The sequence below is a fragment of the Tursiops truncatus genome, chromosome 18 (assembly GCF_011762595.2).
Source record: "Tursiops truncatus isolate mTurTru1 chromosome 18, mTurTru1.mat.Y, whole genome shotgun sequence".
Classification (NCBI taxonomy): Eukaryota; Metazoa; Chordata; class Mammalia; order Artiodactyla; family Delphinidae; genus Tursiops; species Tursiops truncatus.
In genome coordinates this window covers 1552807-1577050 of record NC_047051.1, presented here as the reverse complement: position 1 = coordinate 1577050, position 24244 = coordinate 1552807, and the positions used below count along the sequence as shown (strand labels likewise).

The following is a 24244-nucleotide window of genomic DNA, read 5'->3' as shown; positions in this document are numbered from 1 at the left end:
GGAGCCTGCTCTTGTGGTACATCCTGCTCTAAGTGCGTGGCTTCGGCAGCTGCCGAGGAGAGACAGTGAACAGCTGAACACCTCCTAACGTTCCTCCAGTGACAGTCCCGCTTGCGCTGAAGTATGATGTGAAAGGCTGAGCTCCTCTCGAGTGAGCTACTTTAGTGAGCAGCAGGAGGGGGTGGTGATAAGGGAACATTGCGGTTTAACCAGGAACTGCTGCAGTGGAAAGATGACAGTGAGGGTTATCCTGTGAGCCAGAGACACTTTTCTTTCTTAAAAACTTAATACTAACCATATTTTATTTGTAATTGAAGCTTGACTTTAATATTGCAACTGTTTTGTTTTTAAATTAGGACTTTGTATTTTATTAGTACTGCCATTAGGCAGTGATTAAATCCGTCTTCAATTACAGTCATGAAAAGATTGCTCCTTAAAACCCTAAAGAAATGCTGTTTCATTATGGTTATTGAAATTTCTTGAAATATATTAGGAAGGGAGTTCCAGCTGTTGGCTCTTTCTTAATTCTTAAAGATTACTTACTTATGTTGGCTTTTTTCTTGTTGAGATATGCATATGTTATAGAAAATTTAGGAAAAGTGGCAGAAAGAAACACACAAGAACCATTTTGCCTCTTCATGACTTGAAGAGACTAGTTACTGTTAAAGTTTTGGGTGTTGTATCTTGAGTGAGAAGGTTTTGATTAAAACTTATTTAAAACTTTGCAAGGCAGTGTTAAGGTATTAACAACTATCGTTCTCTCATGTTATAGAAATATAGCCAATGGCTGTGAAGTTAAGAAATAAGTGTGGGGACTTCCCTGTTGGTGCAGTGGTTAAGAATCTGCCTGCCAGGATGGGAATAAAGACACAGACCTACTAGAGAATGGACTTGAGGATATGGGGAGGGGGAAGGGTAAGCTGTGACAAAGTGAGAGAGTGGCATGGACATATGTACACTACCAAATGTTAAATAGATAGCTAGTGGGAAGCAGCCACATAGCACAGGGAGATCAGCTCGGTGCTTTGTGACCACATAGAGGGGTGGGATAGGGAGGGTGGGAGGGAGACGCAAGAGGGAGGAGATACGGGGATATATGTATACGAATAACTGATTCACTTTGTTATAAAGCAGAAACGAACACGCCATTGTAAAGCAATTATACTCCAATAAAGATGTTTAAAAAAAAAAAACAATCCGCCTGCCAATGCTGAGGACACAGGTTCGAGCTCTGGTCCAGTAATATCCCACATGCCGCGGAGCAACTAAGCCCATGCGCCACAACTGCTGAGCCTGTGCTCTAGAGCCCACGAGCCACAAATGCTGAGCCCATGTGCTGCGACTACTGAAGCCTGCGTGCCTAGAGCCCATGCTCCGCAACAAGAGAAGCCACCGCAACGAGAAGCCTGTGCACCTCAACGAAGAGTAGCCCCTGCTCGCCGCAACTAGAGAAAGCCAGCGCACAGCACTGAAGACCCAGTGCAGCCAAAAAATAAATTAAATAGGGCTTCCCTGGTGGCGCAATGGTTGGGAGTCCGCCTGCCGATGCAGGGGACTCGGGTTCGTGCCCCGGTCCGGGAAGATCCCACATGCCGCGGAGCGGCTGGGCCCATGAGCCATGGCCGCTGAGCCTGTGCCTCTGGAGCCTGTGCTCCGCAACGGGAGAGGCCACAGCAGTGAGAGGCCCGCGTACCGCAAAAAAATACATTAATTAATTAATAAAAATAAATAAATAAATTTTTTAAAAAAAGAAATAAGTGTAGTTGCAGAGAGGTCGTTCTAGTGACAGTGAGCTGACGCTACCCTCTTGGAGACCACCTCTTGCCCCTGTCTCCTTGCTCTCCAGGCTCTTTTCGTCTGTATTGCTCTTTAGTTGTTTCTCTGTTAGAGGCTGTGAGTATTTATTATGCTTGCTTATATAGGGCAGTGCCTGGTTTGGGGAAGGCAGCCCACATGGCTTTAGCCCATATCAGCGAAAAGAGAAAGCAATGTGAAAATCAGAATTGTGCAGATACACATATAAGACTTGATTAAGACCAAGCTTTTATTTGAATTTTTTGTACAACGATGATGTCCTTTAGTACTTTGCTTTATTCTGGCTGTACAGCAGTTGTGTATTTTTTATTTTAATTAATGTGCTTTAGCTGTTGGAAAATATAAGCCATTTTTAAAGGACTTGGAATTAATTGTTTTCTCATTTTATATTTAGTCCTGCGGGAGAAAACTTTTTCTGTTCAATTTTAAGTCTTCTACAGCCATGTGTTGAGAACGGATCATCTCAGTTATTTAGAGTTAATTAACTCTATGCTGTTCTAACATGAGCAGTGCTTAGAATTGGAGCTGTTTTTCTTTTTACTAATTGTTATTGTATTTTACCATATTATTACTCACGTTTGCTGATTCATCTTTGTCATTCTTTTTTTACATTTTATTTATTTTTATTTTTGGCTGCATTGGGTCTTAGTTGTGGCATGTGGGATCTTTTTGTTGTAGCGCGCGGGCTCTTCATTGCAGCACGTGGGCTTCTCTCTAGTTGTGGCACACGGGTTCCAGAGTGTGAGGGCTCTATAGTTTGCAGCACGTGGGCTTAGTTGCCCCGCAGCATGTGGGATCTTAGTTCCCCGACCAGGGATCGAACCCACGTCCCCTGCATTGGAAGGCGGATTCTCAACCACTGGACTGCCAGGGAAGTCCCCTGTCATTTATTCTTTGAATAGGTTGAGAATATGATAAAAGTTATGTACTGTCTCCCAAAAAGCTCATACAGTGTTTTCACCTATAATTTCCAGGAGTCACAAGCACCAGGAAGCATTGTAGTGTGGGGTTATGAGGCTCTGCTCTAAATTTTTAGGTTATATTCTTGTCCCTTCTAGGTTCTTAATATTTGTCCTTCTTTACATTGCAAAATGTTTCAGGTGTTATATCTAAAATTATTTTCAAGTAAACTGTTTTGATCCTGTCACTGCGTTACTCTTCGGTTTTGGATATTACCCTCAGATCAGATAATTTACAATATTTACCTTTACTTTATGGTATTTACTCTTCCCTTTTACCAGTACTTCTGTTCTGACTGTACATTCTCTTTTCTAGCCCAGTGTGCCTTCTGTTAGCCCTGTTGTACTAGCTTATCCTGTTTACACCTTTGTAAGTGTCACAGATGCCTTGGTCTATTACCATATCCCTCTCCTTTAAATCATAAAGGTCCATTATCCAAGAAAGTGTCTTCAGGTTTATTCTCTTTACCCTCTAGCATGCGAGTGAGGTGGGTCATGCAGGAACTCAGAGCCTAAACGATGATTTCATAGTAACAGTTTTAATATTGGTACTAATATAACTATATGAAGTTTTTTTATTATAAGTTAAAAGAGTATCTAAACAACAGCCATGAATATTTAGAAACGAATTTCACACTAAACAAGGTGACAAAGTTCATCCGAGTCTTTAGATATTCAGAGTAACTCTTTGGGACTTCACTAGCAGTTCAAGTTTGGAGATTAGGGTTGCCTGAATCATTTCAGAACTTCAGGCTCTATTTTAGCCTACAAGTATCTGTTCCTTCTTTTTCCCTTTCTTCCCTAATCCTAGTTAAGATTTAACTAGGATTATTCTCTTGATTATAAAGAGCACAGGAGTAAATTCACCACCAAATAAATTTTAAAAGGGAAAGATTACCCAAGTGCTCGTTCTGTCCATGCCAACCCTTAAATGTGTATGTAACAACTTACCGTAAACTATAAGTTTTCAGTGGTTTTGTTTCTCATATAAGATTCTAAAATTCTTAAGGGTCAAGATAAGGATTTTTCTGAAGCATGCACCCAAAAACTTCGTATTTGGTACAGGCCTCACTGTTGCCTTGGGCAAATGCTAACAATTCTGCTCACTTAGTATGTGATCCACTGGCACAGTTTTATCCTGCTTTTGCCCTGTACGTGAAGGCTAGATGTGGAAACTCGTGTATCCTCGTTGGATACCACCTGTCGTTAAAGGCAGAGAAGGGTGGTGAAGTTGAAGGGAAAAGGGGCTGAACGCTAGCAGTGCTGGCAGTAGAAGTGGGAAAGGGGGGATTCTCTTCAGCTTGTTTATTTAGCGGTTGTTTACTTTAGTTATGTTAGGTGCTACCTTAAACAAACAAACAAGCAAACAGTCTGTTTGGTTTTTCAGCCATTATATAGCAGATTCTATTATGGAATCTTTTAAAATCTTCACTGTTAAAGTATCTTCAGAAATTACTAAATGAGAGCATGGATGTCTTACGAGCATGAAATATGTCCAAAGAATCAGGTGAAAGCAAAGAGGGAGATTCTGGCAAGTCCTTGCCAGGTCTTAAACAGTTTGTCCTATGTTCATGGTTTACAGACACAAAGCAGAGCTTTATTGAATAGTAAATTAATTTGCCAAAATGTGTAATCATATATGTGCGTTACTCTCCTTTTTGTATCATGTAATCTATGTATTACTTTATTTACTGGTGATTTAATTTATAAACATCAACAGAAATGACATGCATCTTAGTACCTTTTTTGTAAAAGTAGTATCTTTATGTGTTTTGTCAATGCTTGGTAAAATGTTCAGCTCATCCCCTGCTCATTTGCTACAAATACATTTTAATCAAAACTTTTATCTTAGACATATTGTATTGTTATGTCCACAAACTCCAAGCGGAAGCTGAAAAGATCCATTACAACCCAAGCCAAACATGATATAAGGCCTGAAATCCATCAGATCATTCAGATTTACGGACAAAGTGCGCAGCAGCTGGTGCAGCGCAGTTTCAGAGCATCTGTTTCTGAGATTCCATGGCTTGTGCAACAGGCGCAAAATAAGCAATATCCTTCTGGTACAGTTAACACTGCCACCCCCTGTCCACAGCTTTGCCTCTGTGCTCCTGTTATGAAGGCATTTTTAAAATCTAAAGTAATTAACAGTATGCAGTAATTTGTGGTTGTAATAAGAGGAAATAATTGTGTGCACACTTGGGTGCACTTGTACATACCTAGCTACCTAAAGATATTTTAATAAATTATTAATAGGGTTTAAAATACATAAGCACAAAACCCTTTCGCGTATTGATTCAAGGACTGAAATCTATTTTTAAATTGTTATTTTTTTAATATCACACTTCAAGTTTGGAATTGGTTCCCATTCATAAAGATTCACTCATTCCTGGCACACTTTTTTAACCATTTAACATATTAACCAAAGGAAGGCATGCCGGGGGCAGACAGATGCAGTGCAGTCACCAGGGCTTTGATAAGCATTTACTGAGTCCTGTACACTCGCTCTAGGACACCCTAACCCAGAATGGGCACTGGGGGAGGGCTCTTAGAGGAGGGAGTACCGGAACCATAACAAATGAAAGGGCCAGAAGCAGCTAACTATCACACGCTTAGCTTCGTGAGGTTTAATTACCATCAGAAGCGGTTAGTGGTTATTTAATCTGTCTTCTGGAAAGATGTGCAGCAGAGGTTTATTAAAGCTCATCAGAGGTAGCAAGGCGAAAACTGAAGCTAAGGACACACCAGCAAACCCAGTCAGTTTCAGGAAAATTATGTTAGCAAAGACCAAAACTAAGGTTGACATTTAAAATTAGTACCGTATTTGTTTAGTACAAGACCAATTCATAAAAATAATAGTATCAATGGAATTTTAAAATAGAAATGTAATTTTTGTTTTTAATAGGAAATTGCATATCTGCCCCTTCAAGCTTTCATTATTTTCCCATTTATCCGAAGGTTTTCAAAAAATGTGTTCTATTTTTGGGATAAAATTTGTATGCAAGCAACGTGTTGCTGTTTGGGGTTTTTTGTTCTTGTTGTTTTTTAACTAATTCCAGTCTTTGACCAAATTTTGTGTAGGGTTAGGGTGTAGGGCTTAAGGGACTTGGTGGTAGAGAGGCAAACTGCCGTCAGTATTCAGCCACAAGCTTTAGAAAGCCATCCTCACTCTGTGCTTCCTGTAAACCGAGGAAGCATGTAGCAGGGACAGTCTTTTGCTGGGGACTGGGGGTATGGAAGCCTGAGCGGATCATGGAGAATGTGGGAGCATGGGGGGAAAGCAATGCAAAATACCGTATGGATGAATCACTTTCCTTCTGGAATCCTAAACTATAAAATACATACAGCTACAGACTGCAGCTGTTGCCTGTGGAGGGATGGGAGAAAGGCGAGAAGGGGTCCTTTAATCCATCCCCTCTTCGCTCCACACTGTGTGTGTTGTAGGATATAATATCCTAAATGTTGTTAACCCTCATGGTAGTCTCTGTTTATGACTCAGCCCTTTGATAGCAGCACTTTCCCCAGGCATACTTGAAGTTCTCAGTTTTGAGGAGACTTTTTTGCATGGGTTTGTAAGGGTCCTGAAATTTAGATCGTAGCTTATATCACAAAAGGCTCCTTGTTAGGCTCTGCTGTACTTCTCAGTTGCCTGAAGAAGAGAGATCACAACCGAGATAAATTTGCTGATACCAGACCTGTTAGGAGTCTTCTATTTAAATTTAATTATATAATAATGAAAAATATTAGTTCGGTGCATCTCTGTGTCTTTTTCTTTTTTAGTTCCCTGTGCTATACAGTAAACCCTTGTTGTTTATCTATTTTATATATAGTGGTGTGTATCTGTTAATCCCATACTCCTAATTTATCCCTGCCCCCTTTCCACTTTTGTAACCATAGGTTCGTTTTCTATGTCTGTGAGTCTGTTTTTTTTTGTTGTTGTTTGTTTTGTTTTTTATTTATTTTTGGCTGCACTGGCTCTTCATTGCTGCACGCGGGCTTTCTCTAGTTGCAGTGAGCAGGGGCTGCTCTTCCTTGCGGTGCACGGGCTTCTCATTACGGTGGCTTCTCTTGTTGCGGTGCACGGGCTTTAGGCACGCAGGCTTCAGTAGTTGTGGCATGCGGGCTCAATAGTTGTGGCATACGGGCTTAGTTGCTCTGCAGCATGTGGGATCTTCCCGGACCAGGGCTCAAATCTGTGTCCGCCGCATTGGCAGGTGGATTCCTAACCACTGCACCACCAGGGAAGTCCCTGTTTCTGTTTTGTAAACAAGTTCATTTGTTTTTTAAGATTCCACATATAAATGGTGTCATATGATATTTGTCTGTCTCTGTCTGGCTTACTTCACTTAGTATGATAATCTCTAGGTCCATCCATGTTGCTGCAAATGGCATTATTTCATTCTTTTTTATGGCTGAATAATATTCCTTTGTGTATACATACCACATCTTCTTTATCCATCCATCTGTCGATGGACACTTGGGTTGCTCCCATGTCTTGACTGTTGTGAATAGTGCTTCTATGAACATTGTGGTACGTGTACATATCTCTCATTTTGAAAAGAAAGAAGTCAGAATGTCATGGTTGATAAGTAATATTGGAAAAGTAACTATCAGAGATTGGAATTTATCACTGTGGGACTTTCACGTTTGCTAAGTGCTTAGTGCTCCTTTCATACTTCTGTCTAGCATTCACCCACTTTTGTTAGGCCTCCCCCCACTAGAAAGGGGGTGTCTGTTCATGTGTCACTTTATACAGTGCTTGGTCGTAGGAGACATGTAATATTTATTAAATAAGTTGATACTGAATGGTTGTAGGAGCAGTTCACAGAGTAGTATTTCCCTTGCGAGTAGGGCAGTAGGCTAAAGCGACTCCATCATTTCTCAGGAGAAGCTTTACTTAGTTGCTCCCAGTTTTCCCAGGAATGACTTTTGTCTCCCTCACTAATACTCTGTCATTTTGTAGAATTTATCGTGAAGCATAGCTTATGCAGTGAATAGTTCTAATTTACTCTGGTAGTATTTTGTTTCATGTACAATAAAAACTCCCTGATTCAGAGTGAAATGGAAAAGTTCTGTCTAATGACTGAAAATTTCCAGTTGTGAAGTTTTCTTTAAGAAGAAAAGATATTCTTTAATTACACCACAGAAAGTTCAAAGACAACAAAACAATTACATTTTATCCAGATTACTGCAAATTCCAAAATAAAAACCGCAAATGAATAGGTTTTACTACACTTTGCCTGATGCAATGTGTATCTGTTGGACATACTGAAAGCATTGTAAGGAAGGGCTTTTCTTTTCCCACTTTTTTTCATGAGAAATGTAGAGACCAAAGAATGTTCAACAAAGAACAGAACACTTTTTCCAATTTGTCACTTCATGGATAAAAAGTAGAGACAGAATGGTGAAGCACCTGTTGCTTTAAAGGCAATAAACTAGTGAAATGTTTTCACAGAAGTCATCAGCTTTCAAAGATCTCTTTTATCTAGTTCATATCACTCATTGCTCTTAATTCCTTTGTCACATTTTTTACTGCATTACAAGTAATCCTTGAAAGCCATGGAGCATTTTACATTTAACCAGAACCATGTGGACGGTTCTCACATGTTGAGGATAGCTCCAGTCCCAGCTTTGATTCTGCCCCTCCTCTCCCATACATTTAGCTTTAGATGCAGGTTTGAGAAGCAAATCTAGTGGTACTGGGACGGACTCATCCCCGCTCCCATCACTTTCCACCCAGTCCCGGGAGGTTTAGGGGCAGAGCCCCCAGCAGACCCTCAGCAGTGCTTTGATCTCCACAAGCACATTCCATAGGCTCCTCTTCTTCCTGAGGCCGACAGGGTTGAGTCCAAGTAACTTAGGATATCTCCTTCAGGTAAACATTAAGATTGGTACCGTTTAGTCCATTCCTACTGGAATAGTTCTCCTGCACTGCAATAAATAAGTTGGAGTGAAGAGGGGCAAAAAAAATTCTCCCCAGCCTTTCGGGTTGAATAGCTTGAGAGTGTTACCCCCTCACACTGCTTTCATTTCCTCACTTAGTATACAAGGGTGATGTGTGTCTTTTAAGCATTATCTTAGAACTACATCTTGCTTAATCATTTACTGTGTCATTTTTTTGTACTATCTTCTCTGACAACCGCTTTTAAGAGGTTGAATCCAGCAATAAGGGCATCATAGTTCTAACCTTACTTAGATTTTCTAACGTCTGCCTTATTTAGGTTTTCTGAAAGAACTAAAACTGACCAATCTCCCCCGAGGTCTTCTAGGATTATTCAAACCTGAGTGTATTCACATAGGGCAGTGGCAGATGGGGTAGTAAATTCAGGTCTTTGAGGGTTTCAGTGAGGTTTTCCCACCCTGTGTTTGAGCAAATCTGTTGCTGATTTGTTCTCTGTCTTCCTGAAGTACAGCAGTTTTCATGTTGAATCCTTGGTGTCTGCCACACATGTGGATATTCTTTTCCCTAAATGCTTTTCTCTGTGCTTTTCTTCTGCCTTCTATGTGTTTTTTTTTTTCCTATCCGTAGTTTGTGTATTTTCTGCAGTGTTGGTTCTAGTCTTTCCTGTTTGTTAGAGCTTCTCGTTTCATACTGGCATCTTTCGTGTCTACTCCTCTTGTGCGGCTGGGCTGGCTCCCTTTCAGAGGCCTCTGTCATCTTGCATCTTATCTTTGCTCTCGGATGTTTAAAGTGCATCGATCACGTCTTTTGTTTTCTGTGATTTTTTTCTGCTTTCTTTCAGAATTTGATTTTCATTGTTGTTTCCTATTGCTCTGCATTTTCCCAGAGAATTTGGACAGGCCCAACATCAGGTTTTAAACAGATGGGTCTAGCCAGATACGTTATTTGCCAAGGACAGTGTGAGTGTATAAGCTTGGCCCTTTCCATCTTGAACTGAGCACTCTTTACCTTCACATCAGAACATTAGCTGCAGAGCAGGATGTTCATAGCTTCCATGGACTGTGGGTCAGTCTGCTGCCTGCGGGACTGGAGGAGGAGCGAGGTATGTCCTGGCTCTCCTCTGGGCGTTCTGCCTTCCTGCCACGCTGGGGGTTAGCGCATCCCCAGGGGTGGCCTTTGCGATTCCCCCTGTTTGGGGTGCCTGCCCCTTTAGAGAAGTGCCCTCGGACATAGTTGCTGGCTTTTTGGTCAGCGTGGCTGTGGACGCAGTATTTTCCTCTGCCCAGCCGTGCCCGGCATCCTCTGCTGATGCCAGCCCTCCTTTGACAGGACGCAGGAGGGGAAAGAGGCATGTGCTGGGTCTCTAGTGACAGCAGCGAGTGACAGGGGTTTCCGGGGGGACTCCCCACGGTCCTCACCAGCCTGCACATCCCTGCACTTGGGAGCTCTCAGTGACAGCGTTACCCCTGCAGGTTAGAGGAAGTCACCTTCCACAGTGCACCTTCCTGCCATCTGCTCCTCAGCTGTCTGCGATCCCAGTGTGAGGGGGCCCCCAGAGGCGTGCAGTGCACACACCCAGACCCGGCTGCCCCATCCGCAAGGGATTCCAGAATCTCATCCTCTCGTTCATCACACTCTGGGGGAGGAAACTAGTTTTCATTCCTAGTACTGTCGTGCAGGTGGGTCAGCATTATCAGTATCTATCAGTAGAAGATCTTTCTAGAACAGCTTAGAGTGGGAGGTAGGAGCTAGCATCAGCATGGCTGTCCTTATTTTCTGGTTTTCATTCTGGTTCTTTGTCAGGTTTTGGGACGGAGATTTTAAGAAGTTTTACTTACTGCTTTCTCATCAATTTATGGTTCTGTTTTTTTTGTTGTTTTTGTTGTTTTTAATGACCCTTTGATTGTATTAAGAGTTAACTCAGGAAGGTACATTATACCTTTTTCTTTTTTTAGCATAGAGAAAGGACCTTCCCAAATTTTATTTGCAAGTGGATAATCGTATAGATTGAGAGTGAAAACCAAAAATCCAAAGGGAAAAAGAAAACTTGTTTTTTGTAGCAGAGCCTATAAAAGCTGGAGGTTCCGGGACTTCTCTGGTAGTCCAGTGGGTAAGACTCCACACTCCCAATGCCGGGGCCTGTGTTCAACTCCTGGTTGGGGAGCGAGATCCCACATGCATGCCGCAACCAAGAGTCCGCATTCTGCAACTAAAAAAAACAATCCCACATGCCGCAACTAAAGATCCCACGTGCTGCAGTGAAGATCCCGCGTGCTGTAACTGAGACCCGATGCAGCCTAAATAAATAAATAAATATTTTTTAAAATTTTTTAAAAATAAAAGCTGGAGGTTCCGAGTTCCTCCAGTGCTGGTATTCTCACCATACCCTTGAAACGGCTCCTGGAATTTAACAGATTTTTAGACGTGCATAGCAACGTTTATTTATATCCTATATCAACTACTTAAAATTATGGTTTGCCTTATGATACCTTTTATGTTTGAAAGGAATTGATTTAGCCCTAGGAGATGACATTCAGATTTCTCCTGACATCCTGAAACCTAGGTGTCAGCATACTGAATGGCTATTTGTATAGATGCTTTTCCTGTAAGTGAGAGCTCATCATGACTAAGAATATACTCGTAGTAAGTTTTTTTAAAAGTGACTGTTAACAGTGTTGGAAGATGAAAAGATTTGTATCCTGTGGTCTAATTTTATATGACATGTAATAGTGTTTATGACGAGCCCGAACTATGTCTACTTGTATTTTTCTGAAAGACACTGTGCTTTTACTCACAGTTCTAATCATTTTCAGTTTATATAAGCGTGGCCCTGGTATTTTTATGTAACATACATTCTACAAAGTGCTTTGGATATATATAGTAGATTAGAGAGTAATGCTGAGTTTATACAGCGTCGGTGGGGTATGAGTTATGCCCTGTAAGTGAATCTTCCAGACAACTAAAATTACCCTCGTAAGTAATAAAACATCTTTTTTTAATACAAGATTTACATTAAAAACAGTTAAGCTACATTACACATTTTTAACAAAATGTTCCCTACATAATTAGCAATTTCTAAGTGACTGAAGACCATCATCACATAAATAGACCTAGTGGCTGTTTGTTGGTCATCATGACATAGATTGATCCAGACTATTGTGGCCAGGTCTGGCTTGTTTAATTTTTCTCTCCCGTCTCACTTTCAGGCTGTAAGATCTCCCTTCTGCCACTAGTATACTTGACTCTAGCATTTGTAATGTAATGTTTCTAATATGCTGGGATTTTGAGACTGAAAAGCCAAGCGTATTGGATGGATGTATAGACTAAGTGCTGAATCATGGTATGAGATATCCTGCAGCATCAGCCGTGTACCTTCCAGTGTCTTCCGTCTACGCTGGCTCTTGTGTGAATTAAAAGAAAATGCCCACATCCAAGACGGTCTTCCTGGTGCACTGTGTCTGCCCTTCTCCCCTTCTGTCCATTTTGGTCGCGTCCCCCAGAGACTCTCTGCCCCCTGGACCTGCTGCCCAGACCTCAGGACTGGCTGTAGCGCGCTTTGCTCTACTGTTGCTCCCGGTCTTGGCGACTCCTCACCGTTTGCAGCCCAGGTCCCATTTCTCCTGGCCTGGCATGCCTTTGTTAAGTCTTCCAATTAACAAGGCAGTTAATTGGTCCTCTCTCTGCCTTCTCCTACAATTTTTTACATATTTCTGTTAGAGCATTTGTTTGAATTACGACGATCATGATAGTAATGGCTAACCTTCCAGAGCACATAGTATGTGTATTATTTCATTGAACCACACGGTTTATAAAAGACCCTTTAAGTAGATACTACTGTCTTCTTCATTTTACAGATTAGTTAGGGAGAAGTCACAGTACGAACTTGGCCAAGTGACAGAGCTGGGATTTAAGTCCAGGCAGCTTGATTCCTGTTTCCTCACTGTTCGTGAGTCAGCTGATAATTGGTCCTAGGTCACATACCTAGTGAGTGACAGAACTGGAATTTGCATCCAGGGTAGTTTGACCTTGGAGCCAGTGCTCTGAATTGTTTGTTTGCTCTCCAGCATTCCCTTTTGTGAGCTCCTTAAAGGCCGAGACCTCACAGTGTCCATCTGTATATCTGCAGAACAGTGACACATAACAGGTTCTTAAATGTTTGAAGATGAATTTGTGAACTTCTTCACCGCCTGGTATGGAGCAGTACTAACGGCACTAAGCTGGGCATCTGCCCTTGTGTTGTCTCAGACAGAATTGGTTATTCCTCCCCATCCTCCGCATCCACACTGATCCTCTACCTGCACTTAACCAAACTCAAACTCAGTTTACCAAGCACAACTGACCACAGATACGCCACATGTACACATATCTGTGAGAGAGAGACAGGGGAAACGAGAGAGAAGAATGAGTGCCCAAAACCACATGGTCAGTTCAAGGAATACGCAAACAGCAGCAACAGAAAAAAGCCACCTGAAACGTGCGCGGGAAGGAGGGGAGAGACAGGAGGATGTGGGCAGAGAGAGCATGCTCACGTGAGCAGGAGAGCACCAGGGGAGAGGATGGAAGGGTTGGGGGCAGACAGACATTGTTAATTCTTGATGTTAAATCCATCCATCGGAGCTTTGATCATAGTGATCGTACATGTGAAGTATGACAAGAATAAACTTTATAGATAAAAGATTCAAAATGCCAAATTGATCTTCCAAATTCTGCGAAGTAAGCATAAATATATGATACACATCAATTTGTGGTCCTTTAAAATTCAACTGCTGTATGACAAAGGGGACTTAAAGAAAATTGATTTGTAGGTTCGTCAACTTGGAATTAGAAAGGCTCTGGAAATTTCAGAACAATACTCTTCTTTCCTCTGCGTAAATTTTGCTGTAGCGAAGAAACGTGTTCATAACATCCTACTTATTTTAAATTTTATTGAATAAGGGAAACAATACATGTCATTTAGGAAATGGACAACTCTTAGCCCAGGTCTTAAGGATGGCTAATTCTAGTTCTATTCTTTGTTATTCTCTAGAGCCTAACTTAAATCCCACTCTTTTTATGAAAACTTTCTCAGCTGTCATTACCCACACTGATTTCTCTATTTTCCTAGTTTATGTAATCCTTAGAGGAGCGGGCATAGGATAGTGGTTGAGCTGAGGTTGTCATATTGCCTCTATGCTATCCGCTGACTTGCCATGTTAACCCAGGCAAGCTGGTTAACCTTGACAAGCTTTGGTTTCTTCTTTTGTAAAATGAGGCTGATAAAATGAAGTCTCCTATTGGGGTCATTGTGAAGATTGAGTGGGACCATGTATGTAAAGATTTTAGCACCCTACCTTGCATGTGTTTAATTCACATTAGCTCTATTGTTAGTGTTTATTACTGTACTGTTGCCCTTTTGATTAGTATGTGTCCTGTCTCTTCCTAGAGTGCCCTCACACTAGTAGATGCTTGATTACGTATTTACTTGGGAGGTCGGCGGGTAGAAGTTAGGATGAAGGGAAAGACTCTAGTAGTAAGAGGTGGTGACTTGGAGGCTTCCACTATATATTGCATAAGGGAAATGGTGGGATTAGTATCTACACAGGTGATGGCCTCCAACTGATAGCTGTGTCCTCAGTAAGCAGTGTGAGAGGTGGTGGAAAAGATTAGAAAAAGGAGAGACATTGCTAGTGCTGGCAAAGGGAGTTGCAGGATTTGGGGGTAGTAGAATAGGTTTATTTATACTATGAAGTAGCAGAAATTAAAGGTATGACACCAGGTTGAGTTGTAAGGATGTTGGTAGGGGGTCGTTAGATAGTTTTATGCCACATCGCCTACTGGTAGAGAATCATGGTGGTGGGCAAATGTGGAGGTCATTTGCTTGTAAGTGACCTTCTAAATTCATGGTCTACAATTCATATGGCAGTTTCAAGTTCAGAAATCAACCCAGGGAAGGGAGCTTTAGTTTCTACCTTTTCTTGTTCATTGGGGAGGATATTTAACCAAATCGGAAGGGATGGCAACCCAATCAACCATTATCTAAAATGGCACTGCCCAGGGGGCCTCCCTGGTGGCCCAGTGGTTGGGACTTCACCTTCCATTTCAAGGGGTGCGGGTTCAGTCCCTGGTCGGGGAGCTAAGATCCCACATGCCTTGCAGCCAAATAACCAAAACATAAAACAGAAGCAATATTGTAACAAATTCAGTAAAGGGTTTAAAAATAGTTTTAAAATAAAAATAAAATGACACTTCCCAGAATAATTGACTCTTCTCAAGAATCTTCAGAAATGTTACGCTTATGCAAGTTATAGACGCATACAAGTGTATAGAACATGGTAACCATGAGATGGAGGAATAGTTTTCATGTCTTGCTGCAAGAGAGTGGGAGGTTTGTGTTTTTACTTGTTGGTCATTTTCAGTATAGATTAGGACCAGGAAAGAGGAAGATTGCCACAAGATAGAGGACAGCATGAAAACCAAAAGAGACAGAATAACGATCCATCCTGTTATGAGAGCACTTGAGGAGGATAAATGAGTAATTGGCCCCTTTTAGTTGGTTGAAGTTTAGAAAGAAGAATATGTTTGTTTGCATAAAAGGGATTAAGTGGTTGGTAAAAGATATTTTTTTAACTAGTCATGAACAACTTAGATACAAGATAATATAAAAGAGCCAGCATTGGGACTTCCCTGGCGGTCCAGTGGTTAAGACTCCGCACTTCCACTGCAGAGGACACGGGTTCAATCCCTGGTGGGGGAACTAAGATCCCAGATGCCGTGTGGCATGGCCAATAAATAAATAATTTTTTTTTTTAAGAACCAACATTTATTTAAAGATTTGGAAATTCATATACCTATTTCTATATAGATTATTTACCTTTTAAAATCTAATAGACTATATATTAACATTAGTATAATAAACACAAATATTTTTTAAGCTAATAATGTATATATCCGTGTTTAACTTCTTTAGCTCTTCAATACACTGTATTACTCTTGTATCTAGGACTTTGCCAGTGCTGTGACATTTACTGAGAAGACTCTTACCCCTCTCCCTTCCCTATCCCATCTGTATACTTTCTGTAAATTCACTGCCAAGGCACTTAGTACATTCTAGTAGGAATTACTGTTTGTCTTGTTTACCACTGTTTTCCTACAAATACTATCCATTTGATAATATATCAAATGATAATTTATCTACTTCATGTATAAAATGTTCAGAAAATATTAATAAAATTCAATTTTCTGATGACTGAGATAAGAGTATGGACTCATATAATTAAGACATGCCCCTTGAGTTATTTTTATAGTAGTAATTTAAGGGGAAAGAAAAAGAAAGACATGAAGAGGCAAGATCTGGAGAAGACAGGGCACTCTCAGTGCAGTATTATTGAGTGTTCTGTATACGGCCAGTATTCTGGTAGGCACTCAAGGAAGCCAGTTGTCAAACTGGGGAGAGAGAATTAATACTGGTTAGAGGACTGAGATCAGCTAAAAGGAGCTGTTGACGGCTTTGAATTTGGAGGTTTAAGCAACCGGAATTGCCGTTTTTCCCCATTTCAGCTCCACTCAGCACTTACTGAACATGACTTGTGTGTCAGCATGGAAAGGAAGCGATGTGTCCAGGAAGGATGTCGTGGTCTGATTTAGCTTGTTACCTTCAGGAAAGCGGTCCCGAGTGCCAGTGTGCTCTTGGATTTCACAGATGACACGTTCTGAGTCAAGGTTCCTATTTTGACCTTGGCCCGTGTGCTGACTGGTATGTCGTCTTCTTCCAGGCTGCCTAGGGCACAGTGCCTAGCCATGGGTAGGAGGATAGTTGTGGTAGTTAAGAGATTGAAACACTTTTGAGTCAGACACACCTGGTTTTTTATCCTGGCTCTGCATTTACTTTACAGTTTTCATATCTACTGTAGTATCTACTGTTCAGTTACTGTGAGGATTAACTAAATAGTCCACGGAGGGTACTTAACTAGTACAGTGCCTAGCACATAGTAAGTGCTCCTTGAAAGGTTAGCAATAAATATTTCAGTATCGTCTCTATCAGCATTTGGGTCAAGGCCCAGGTCCCATTGTCTAAGGTACAGACTCTGACAGTAACAGTATCTTAGCCATTCTTCTTCTCTTAGCACTGTGCACCCATGATGTCAATATATTCCTAAAATCAGGGCCACTGATCAGAATGGATGTACTTCATCTTTACATGATCTGCTGCCGTCCTGTCTCCCTGAGCTTCTCTTCCGCCATACCACCCTTGAGCACACCACGCTTGTTCCTGTCCCATGGTCTGTATTCTTTCTTTACCTCCTCCTTGGAATGCTCTCCCTCCAGAGCCCAAGCCCACAAGGCCTGCCTCATTTAGTCTCGTTGAATGTCACCTGTTCGGAAAGACTCTCCTTGTCCATCCCATTGAAATATTACTTTTTTAAAAAATTTATTTATTTATTTTTGCCTCTGTTGGGTCTTCGTTGCTGTGCGCGGGCTTTCTCTAGTTGCGGCGAGTGGAGGCTACTCTTCGTTGCAGTGCACGGGCTTCTCATTGCAGTGGCTTCTCTTGTTGTGGAGCACGGTACCTAGGCGTGCGGGCTTCAGTAGTTGTGGCACACGGGCTCTGTAGTTGTGGCTCGAGGGCTCTGGAGCGCAGGTTCAGTAGTTGTGGTGCACGGGCTTAGTTGCTCCGCGGCATGTGGGATCTTCCTGGACCAGGACTCGAACCCGTGTCCCCTGCATTGGCAGGCGGATTCTTAACCACTGCGCCAGCAGGGAAGCCCCGAAATGTTACTAATCACTTTCTTATCCTGCTTTATATCTCTTCATGGCACTTCTTAGTGTCTTATATTATTTTATACATTTATTCGTTAATTGTCATTCTCCTGTTTGGGAATGCAGGTTCCTCAGGTTAGCCTCCTCACTGCTCTGTTTTCAGTGCCTGTGCACTCAGTAAATATCTGTTCAGTAAATGACTTCAAAGTTTGGAGGTTGTTATACCTAAACACTAAAATTACTCTTTAAAGATTATTGTAGAAGTAGCTAAGTTGGGGAATGATACTGAAAAAAATCTGAAATTGCAATTTCTTTTTCTTTTAGAAAAGTGTGGACTCTGGAGAGATGAAAGGGAAACCCTCTCCTCGTAAACAGCGCTTCATGCAGTTTTCCTCACTGGAACACGGGGGAGAGTATTACATGACACCACGGGACTTCCTCTTCTCAGTAATGTTTGACCAAATCGAACGTAAGTTGTGTTTTTATTTTTTAAGTTAAAAAAATCAAATATTAGGGCTGAAAAACCTCTGTTTTATAGAATTGGTAACAGCTTTTCTTCATCTTAATTATCATCATTCTTTGTACCATGCGTTTACTTAATTATTTAGACTTTCAACCCTTGTGAGACTAAACATTTATTTATTTATTTATTTATTTATTTATTTATTTATTTATCTAAGAAATAGTTGCTTTGTATGTGGGTTTTTCTAAAAAGAGGAAAAGGGCTTCCCTGGTGGCGCAGTGGTTGAGAGTCCGCCTGCCGATGCAGGGGACACGGGTTCGTGCCCCGGTCCGGGAAGATCCCACATGCCGCAGAGCAGCTGGGCCCACGAGCCATGGACGCTGAGCCTGCGCGTCCGCAGCCTGTGCTCCACAACGGGAGAGGCCACAGCAGTGAGAGGCCCGCGTACCGCAAAAAAAAAAAAAAAAAAAGTATCCTAAAGAGAGGGAAAAAATAGGTAAGTTTTTAAATGTCACTAAATAAGTTCTTAATAGGGTAACTAATTCATGCAAGATGTTACATTTTGGTGGTGTTGATGTTTTAAATTGGGCAAGAAAAAGAAACTAGGTTAGAGCAATTAGGAGGGTCACACAGGGGGTGGGGTGGTGGTGGGATGAACTGGGTGATTGAGATTGACATGTATACACTGATGTGGATAAAATGGATGACTAATAAGAATGGTAGCCTAATGGTAGCCAAGTAAACATAGAACCTCACACCAAAGGCCTATTTACTGCAGTAATGTTTACCCAGCACATCATATCTGGCTCTCAACAGTAAAATCAAGTGGTATGCTAAACAGCAAAAAGCGTCATCTGAAGAGGCAAAAGCAAACATCAGAACCTGATTCAAATATAGCAGATATTTTGGAATTGTCAGACCAGGAATTCTGAATAACTATAATATACTGAGGACTCTAAAAGGAAGAGTTCACAACATATAATAACAGATGGGTAATGTAAACCGAGATAGGGGAACTCTTAGAGTCAAAAGGAAATGTTAGAAATAAAAACCTCTGTAACAGAGATGAAGAATGCCTTTGATGGTCTCATCAGAATAATCCTCTGGGCCCAGAAAATAATTGGTGATCTTGAAGGTATGTCAGTCAAAACTTCCCAAACTGAAAAGAAAAAAGACTGGAAAAAACAATATTCAGGAACTGTGGTATAATTCAAAAAGTGTAACATGCCCATAATGGCAATACCAGAAAGAGAAGAAAGAACAGAAGAAATATTTGTAGTATTAACAGCTGAGAATTTTCCAAAATTATTAACAAACACCAAACCACAGATTCAAGAAACTCACAGAATACCAAGCAGGATTAATACAAAAATAAACTCAAAATGGATACCAAGCAGGATGAATACAAAAATAAACTCAAAAGGCCTAAATGTGGGATTGATACTATGAAATTCCTAGAGGAAAATGTAGGCAGAACACCCTTTGACATAAATCACAGCAATATCTTTTTGGATTTGTCTCCTAGAGTAATGGAAATAAAAATAAACAAATGGGACATAATTAAACTTAATAGCTTTTGCACAGCAAAGGAAACCATAAACAAAACAAAAAGACAACCTACAGAATGAGAGAAAATATTTGCAAACAATATGACTGACAAGGAATTAATCTCCAAAATACACAAGCAGCTCATGCAGCTCAATATCAAAAGCAAACAACCCAATCAAAAAATGGGCAGAAGATCTAAATAGACATTTCTCCAAAGAAGATATACAGATTGCCAACAAACACATGAAAAGATGCTCAACATCACTAATCATTAGAGAAATGCAAATCAAAACTACAATGAGGTATCACCTCACACCAGTCAGAATGGCCATCATCAAAAAATCTACAAACAGGGCTTCCCTGGTGGCGCAGTGGTTGAGAGTCCGCCTGCCAATGCAGGGGACATGGGTTCGTGCCCCAGTCCGGGAAGATCCCACATGCCGCAGAGCGGCTAGGCCCATGAGCCATGGCGGCTGAGCCTGTGCGTCTGGAGCCTGTGTTCCACAACGGGAGAGGCCACAACAGTGAGAGGCCCATGTACCACAAAAAAAAAAAAATCTACAAACAGTAAATGCTGGAGAGGGTGTGGAGAAAAGGGAACCCTTTGGCACTGTTGGTAGGAATGTAAATTGGTGCAGCCACTATGGAGAACAGTAGGGAGGTTCCTCAGAAAACTGAAAATAGAGTTACCATATGATCCAGCAATTCCAGCAATTCTGGGCATACATCTGGAGAAAACTCTAATTCAAAAAGATACATGCACTCCAATGTTCATAGCAGCACTATATACAACAGCCGAGACATGGCAGCAACCCAAGTGTCCATCCACAGATGAATGAATAAAGATGTGGTCTATATATACAGTGGAACCTTAGCCATAAAAAAGAAGGAAATAATGCCATTTGCAGCAACATGGATGGACCTAGAGATTATACTAAGTGAAGTAAGCCAGACAAAGACAAGTATCATATGATACCACTTATAGATGGAACCAAAGAAAAAAATACAAATGAACTTACGTACAAAACAGAAATAGACCCACAGACATAGAAAACAAACTTTACCAGAGGGGAAAATGGAGGGGAGGGATAAATTAGGAGTTTTAGATTAACATATACACACTACTATATATAAAATAAATAACCAACAGGGATCTACTTTACAGCACAGGGAACTATACTCAATATTTTGTATTAACCTATAAGGGAAAAGAATCTGAAAAAGAACAGATGTATATATGTATAACTGAATCACTTTGCTGTGCACCTGAAACTAACACAACATTGTAAATCAACTATATTTGAATTTCTTAAAAAAGAAAGAAAAAGAAAATACTTTGAGATGAATGAAAATGAAGACATAATACATCAAAAGTTATAGAATGCAGCTAAAAGAGTGCTTAGAGGACAGTTTACAACCGTAAATACCTGTATTAATAAAGAAAAAGGTCTCAAAGCAGTAACCTAACCTGTCATCTTAAGGCACTGGAGAAAGAAGAGCAAACTAAACCTAAAGCAAGCAAAAGAAAGGAAATAACAAAGATGATAGATAAAGAAAATAGAGGCTAGAAAAAGTAGAGGAAAATCAATGAAACTAAAAGCTGTTTCTTTGAAAAGAGGTGTCAAAAGTTGAAAAAACTTTAGCTAAATTGACCCAGGAAAAAAAAAGAGAAAACTCAAAACTATTAGAAAATGGTGAAAGAGGGAGCATTACTAACAACCTTAACAGAAGTCAAAAGGATCATAAAGGAATACATAAAGGATCATAAAGGAATCATAAGGATCCTAAAAGATCATAAAGGAACACAATTGTGTGCAAATAACTTAGATCATAAAGGATCATAAAGGAATACAATGAACAACTGTATGCAAATAACTTAGATGAAATGGGCAAATTCCATTTTTCTCTGATTCTGTGGATTATCATTTCACTCTCTTCATAGTGTCCTTTGATACACAAAAGTTAATTTTGATGAAGTCATATGTATTTGTTTTACTTTTGTTGACTATATTTTTAGTGTCATAGTTGAGAAAATATTACCAAATACAAAGTCATAAAGATTTGCCCGTTTTATAGTTTTAACTATTGAGGTTAGGTCTTTGATCCATTTTAAGTTAATTTTTGTAAGTGGTGTAAAGTAAAAGGGTGCAACTTCATTCTTTTGCATGTGGCTCTCTATCTGTTTATTATTTATTATCTAATTATTTTTATCTATTATCTAATGATCTGATTATTCATTTGTTGGAAAGAGTGTTGTTTCCCCCATTGAATTTTCCTGGCTTCCTTGTCAATATCCAACTGAGTATAAATGTATAGGTTTATTTCCAAACTCTCAATTCTGTTTTGTTGTTCTGTATGTGTATCCTTTGCTAGTACCACACAGGCCTGATTACTGTAGCTTTGTATTAGGGTTTGAAATCAAGAAGTCTGAATCCTCCAACTTTGTTCTTTTTCAAGATTCTTTTAGCTATTCAAGGTCTCTTGAAATTCCATATGAATTTTAGGATGGCCTTTTCTGGGGCTTCCCTGGTGGTGCAGTGGTTGAGAGTCTGCCTGCCAATGCAGGGGACACGGGTTCGTGCCCCGGTCTGGGAAGATCCCACATGCTGTGGAGTGGCTGGGCCCGTGAGCCATGGCTGCTGAGCCTGCGCATCTGGAGCCTGTGCTCCACAACGGGAGAGGCCACAACAGTGAGAGGCCCACGTACTGTTAAAAAAAAAAAAGCACCATTGGAATTGTGATAGGGATTGCAATGAATAGAAAGATTGCTTTTTGTAGTACTGTCATCCTAACAATATTAGGTCTTCCACTCCATTAACACAAGATGTCTTTCCATGTATCTAAATCTTTAATTCTTCCATCAAGTTTTATAGCTTTTACTGTGTAAGTTTTACACCTCTTTGGTTAAATTTATTCCCCAATATTTAATTCTTTGTGATGCTATTGCAAATGGAATTGTTTTCTTAATTTCATTATGGGATTACTCATTGCTAGTATATAGAAATACAACTGATTTATGTGTGTTGATTTTGTATGCTGTAACTTTGATAAATTCACTCATTAGTTCTAACAGTTTTTTGTGAATTTCTTAAGATTTCCTGCATAATGAGATCATGTTTTCTATGAGCAGATTTAACTGGACTTGTTCCTTTCCTATTTGGAAGCTTTTTATTTCTTTTTCCTGCCTAATTACTCTGGCTAGAAGTTCTAGTCACATGTTAAATAGAAGTGGCAAAAGCAGCATCCTTTTCTTGTTCCTAATGTTTCTGTTAAAGCTTTCAGTCTTCATCACTGAGTATGATGTTAGCTCTCATATTACATATGTGTGCCCTTTATAATGTTAAGGAAGGTCTCTTCTATTCCTAGTTTATTGGGTGTTTTTACCATGAAAGGGTGTTAGATTTTGTCAGATGCTTCTTTTTTTTTTAGACCAATTTTTATACTGTTTTTCCACTTAACATTTTTATTTATTTATTTTATTATTTATGGCGGTGTTGGGTCTTCGTTTCTGTGCGAGGGCTTTCTCTAGTTGCGGCAAGCGGGGGCCACTCTTCATCGCGGTGCGCGGGCCTCTCACTATCGCGGCCTCTCTTGTTGCAGAGCACAGGCTCCAGACGCGCAGGCTCAGTAATTGTGGCGCACGGGCCCAGTTGCTATGCGGCATGTGGGATCGTCCCAGACCAGGGCTCGAACCCATGTCCCCTGCATCGGCAGGCGGACTCTCAACCACTGCGCCGCCAGGGGAGCCCCGTTGGGAAGGTTTTGGTTACTGATTCACACTCCATACTTGTTTGGATACATTCACATTTCCTACTTTTTACTGTGTTCCGTAAGTTTCAGCATGCTGGTTTATAGTGTTGTTCGCATTCTCTAGTTCTTTACTGATCTTCTCTGTGGCGGTTCTGTCCATTGTTGAAAGTAGAGTATTGAAATCTATTATTGTCGAACTGTCTTTTTTCCCTTCAAGTCTGTCAGTTAGGCAACTTTCTAAAAGCATATGAAGAGTGAGATCCCATTTTTCCTTGTTTATATATGTGTGTAAGTAACATAGTCTGCAAGGATATTTGCCACATTGCTAGTAGTTCACTCTTACTTTTGGAATTACCAGTTTTTGTATTTTCTTTTTGTCTTGTAATTTTCTAATTCATCAGCAACAAATATTTATTATTTGCATTAAAAAGAAAAAGTTAAAAATATGTCTTAGGGGCTTCCCTGGTGGCGCAGTGGTTGAGAGTCCGCCTGCCGATGCAGGGGACGCGGGTTCGTGCCCCGGTCCGGGAAGATCCCACGTGCCGCGGAGCGTCTGGGCCCATGAGCCATGGCCGCTGAGCCTGTGCGTCCGGAGCCTGTGCTCCGCAACGGGAGAGGCCACAACAGTGAGAGGCCCGTGTACCGCAAAAAAAAAAAAAAAACAGTCTTAAAGAAATCTACATTTAGAAGGTTAGTGAAGCAAGAAGAGCCAGTTACAGAGATTTTTTAAATAAGACCATTGGCCACGGATGAGAGTGCAGTGTCATGGGAGCAGGAAGTGTTTGGTCAGTAGTGTGGTGTCCAGAAAGATCCAGTAGGATGGGAATTGGGGAGAGGCTGTTGGATTTGGTCATCAGCATGGGTCACCAGGACCTTTGGTAGATCGGTGTCAAGAGAGTGCTGGACAGTGAAAGAAAGAATTAGAAAGAAATGAAAATGACAGGTATAGATTGCTTTTTCTAAAAATTTTTATCTGAAAGGTACAAAACAGAGAGGATGATATTATGAAAGAAAACAAAGGATAATGAAAGAATTTTTTAGAAATACTTAATAGGCAAACAGTTCTTGTTT

At 40.7% G+C, this 24244-nt stretch overlaps 1 protein-coding gene across 2 annotated transcripts in view; it reads left to right on the top strand.

Annotated features, from left to right (window-relative positions):
- MICU2 (mitochondrial calcium uptake 2) overlaps positions 1-24244 on the top strand; it is an 82361-nt gene that overhangs the window by 10850 nt on the left and 47267 nt on the right. For both annotated transcript variants that reach the window (XM_019936894.3, XM_019936893.3), the window contains exon 2: positions 17737-17881. In XM_019936894.3, coding sequence (XP_019792453.2) covers positions 17737-17881 — 145 coding nt within the window. The remainder of the gene's footprint in view (positions 1-17736; positions 17882-24244) is intronic.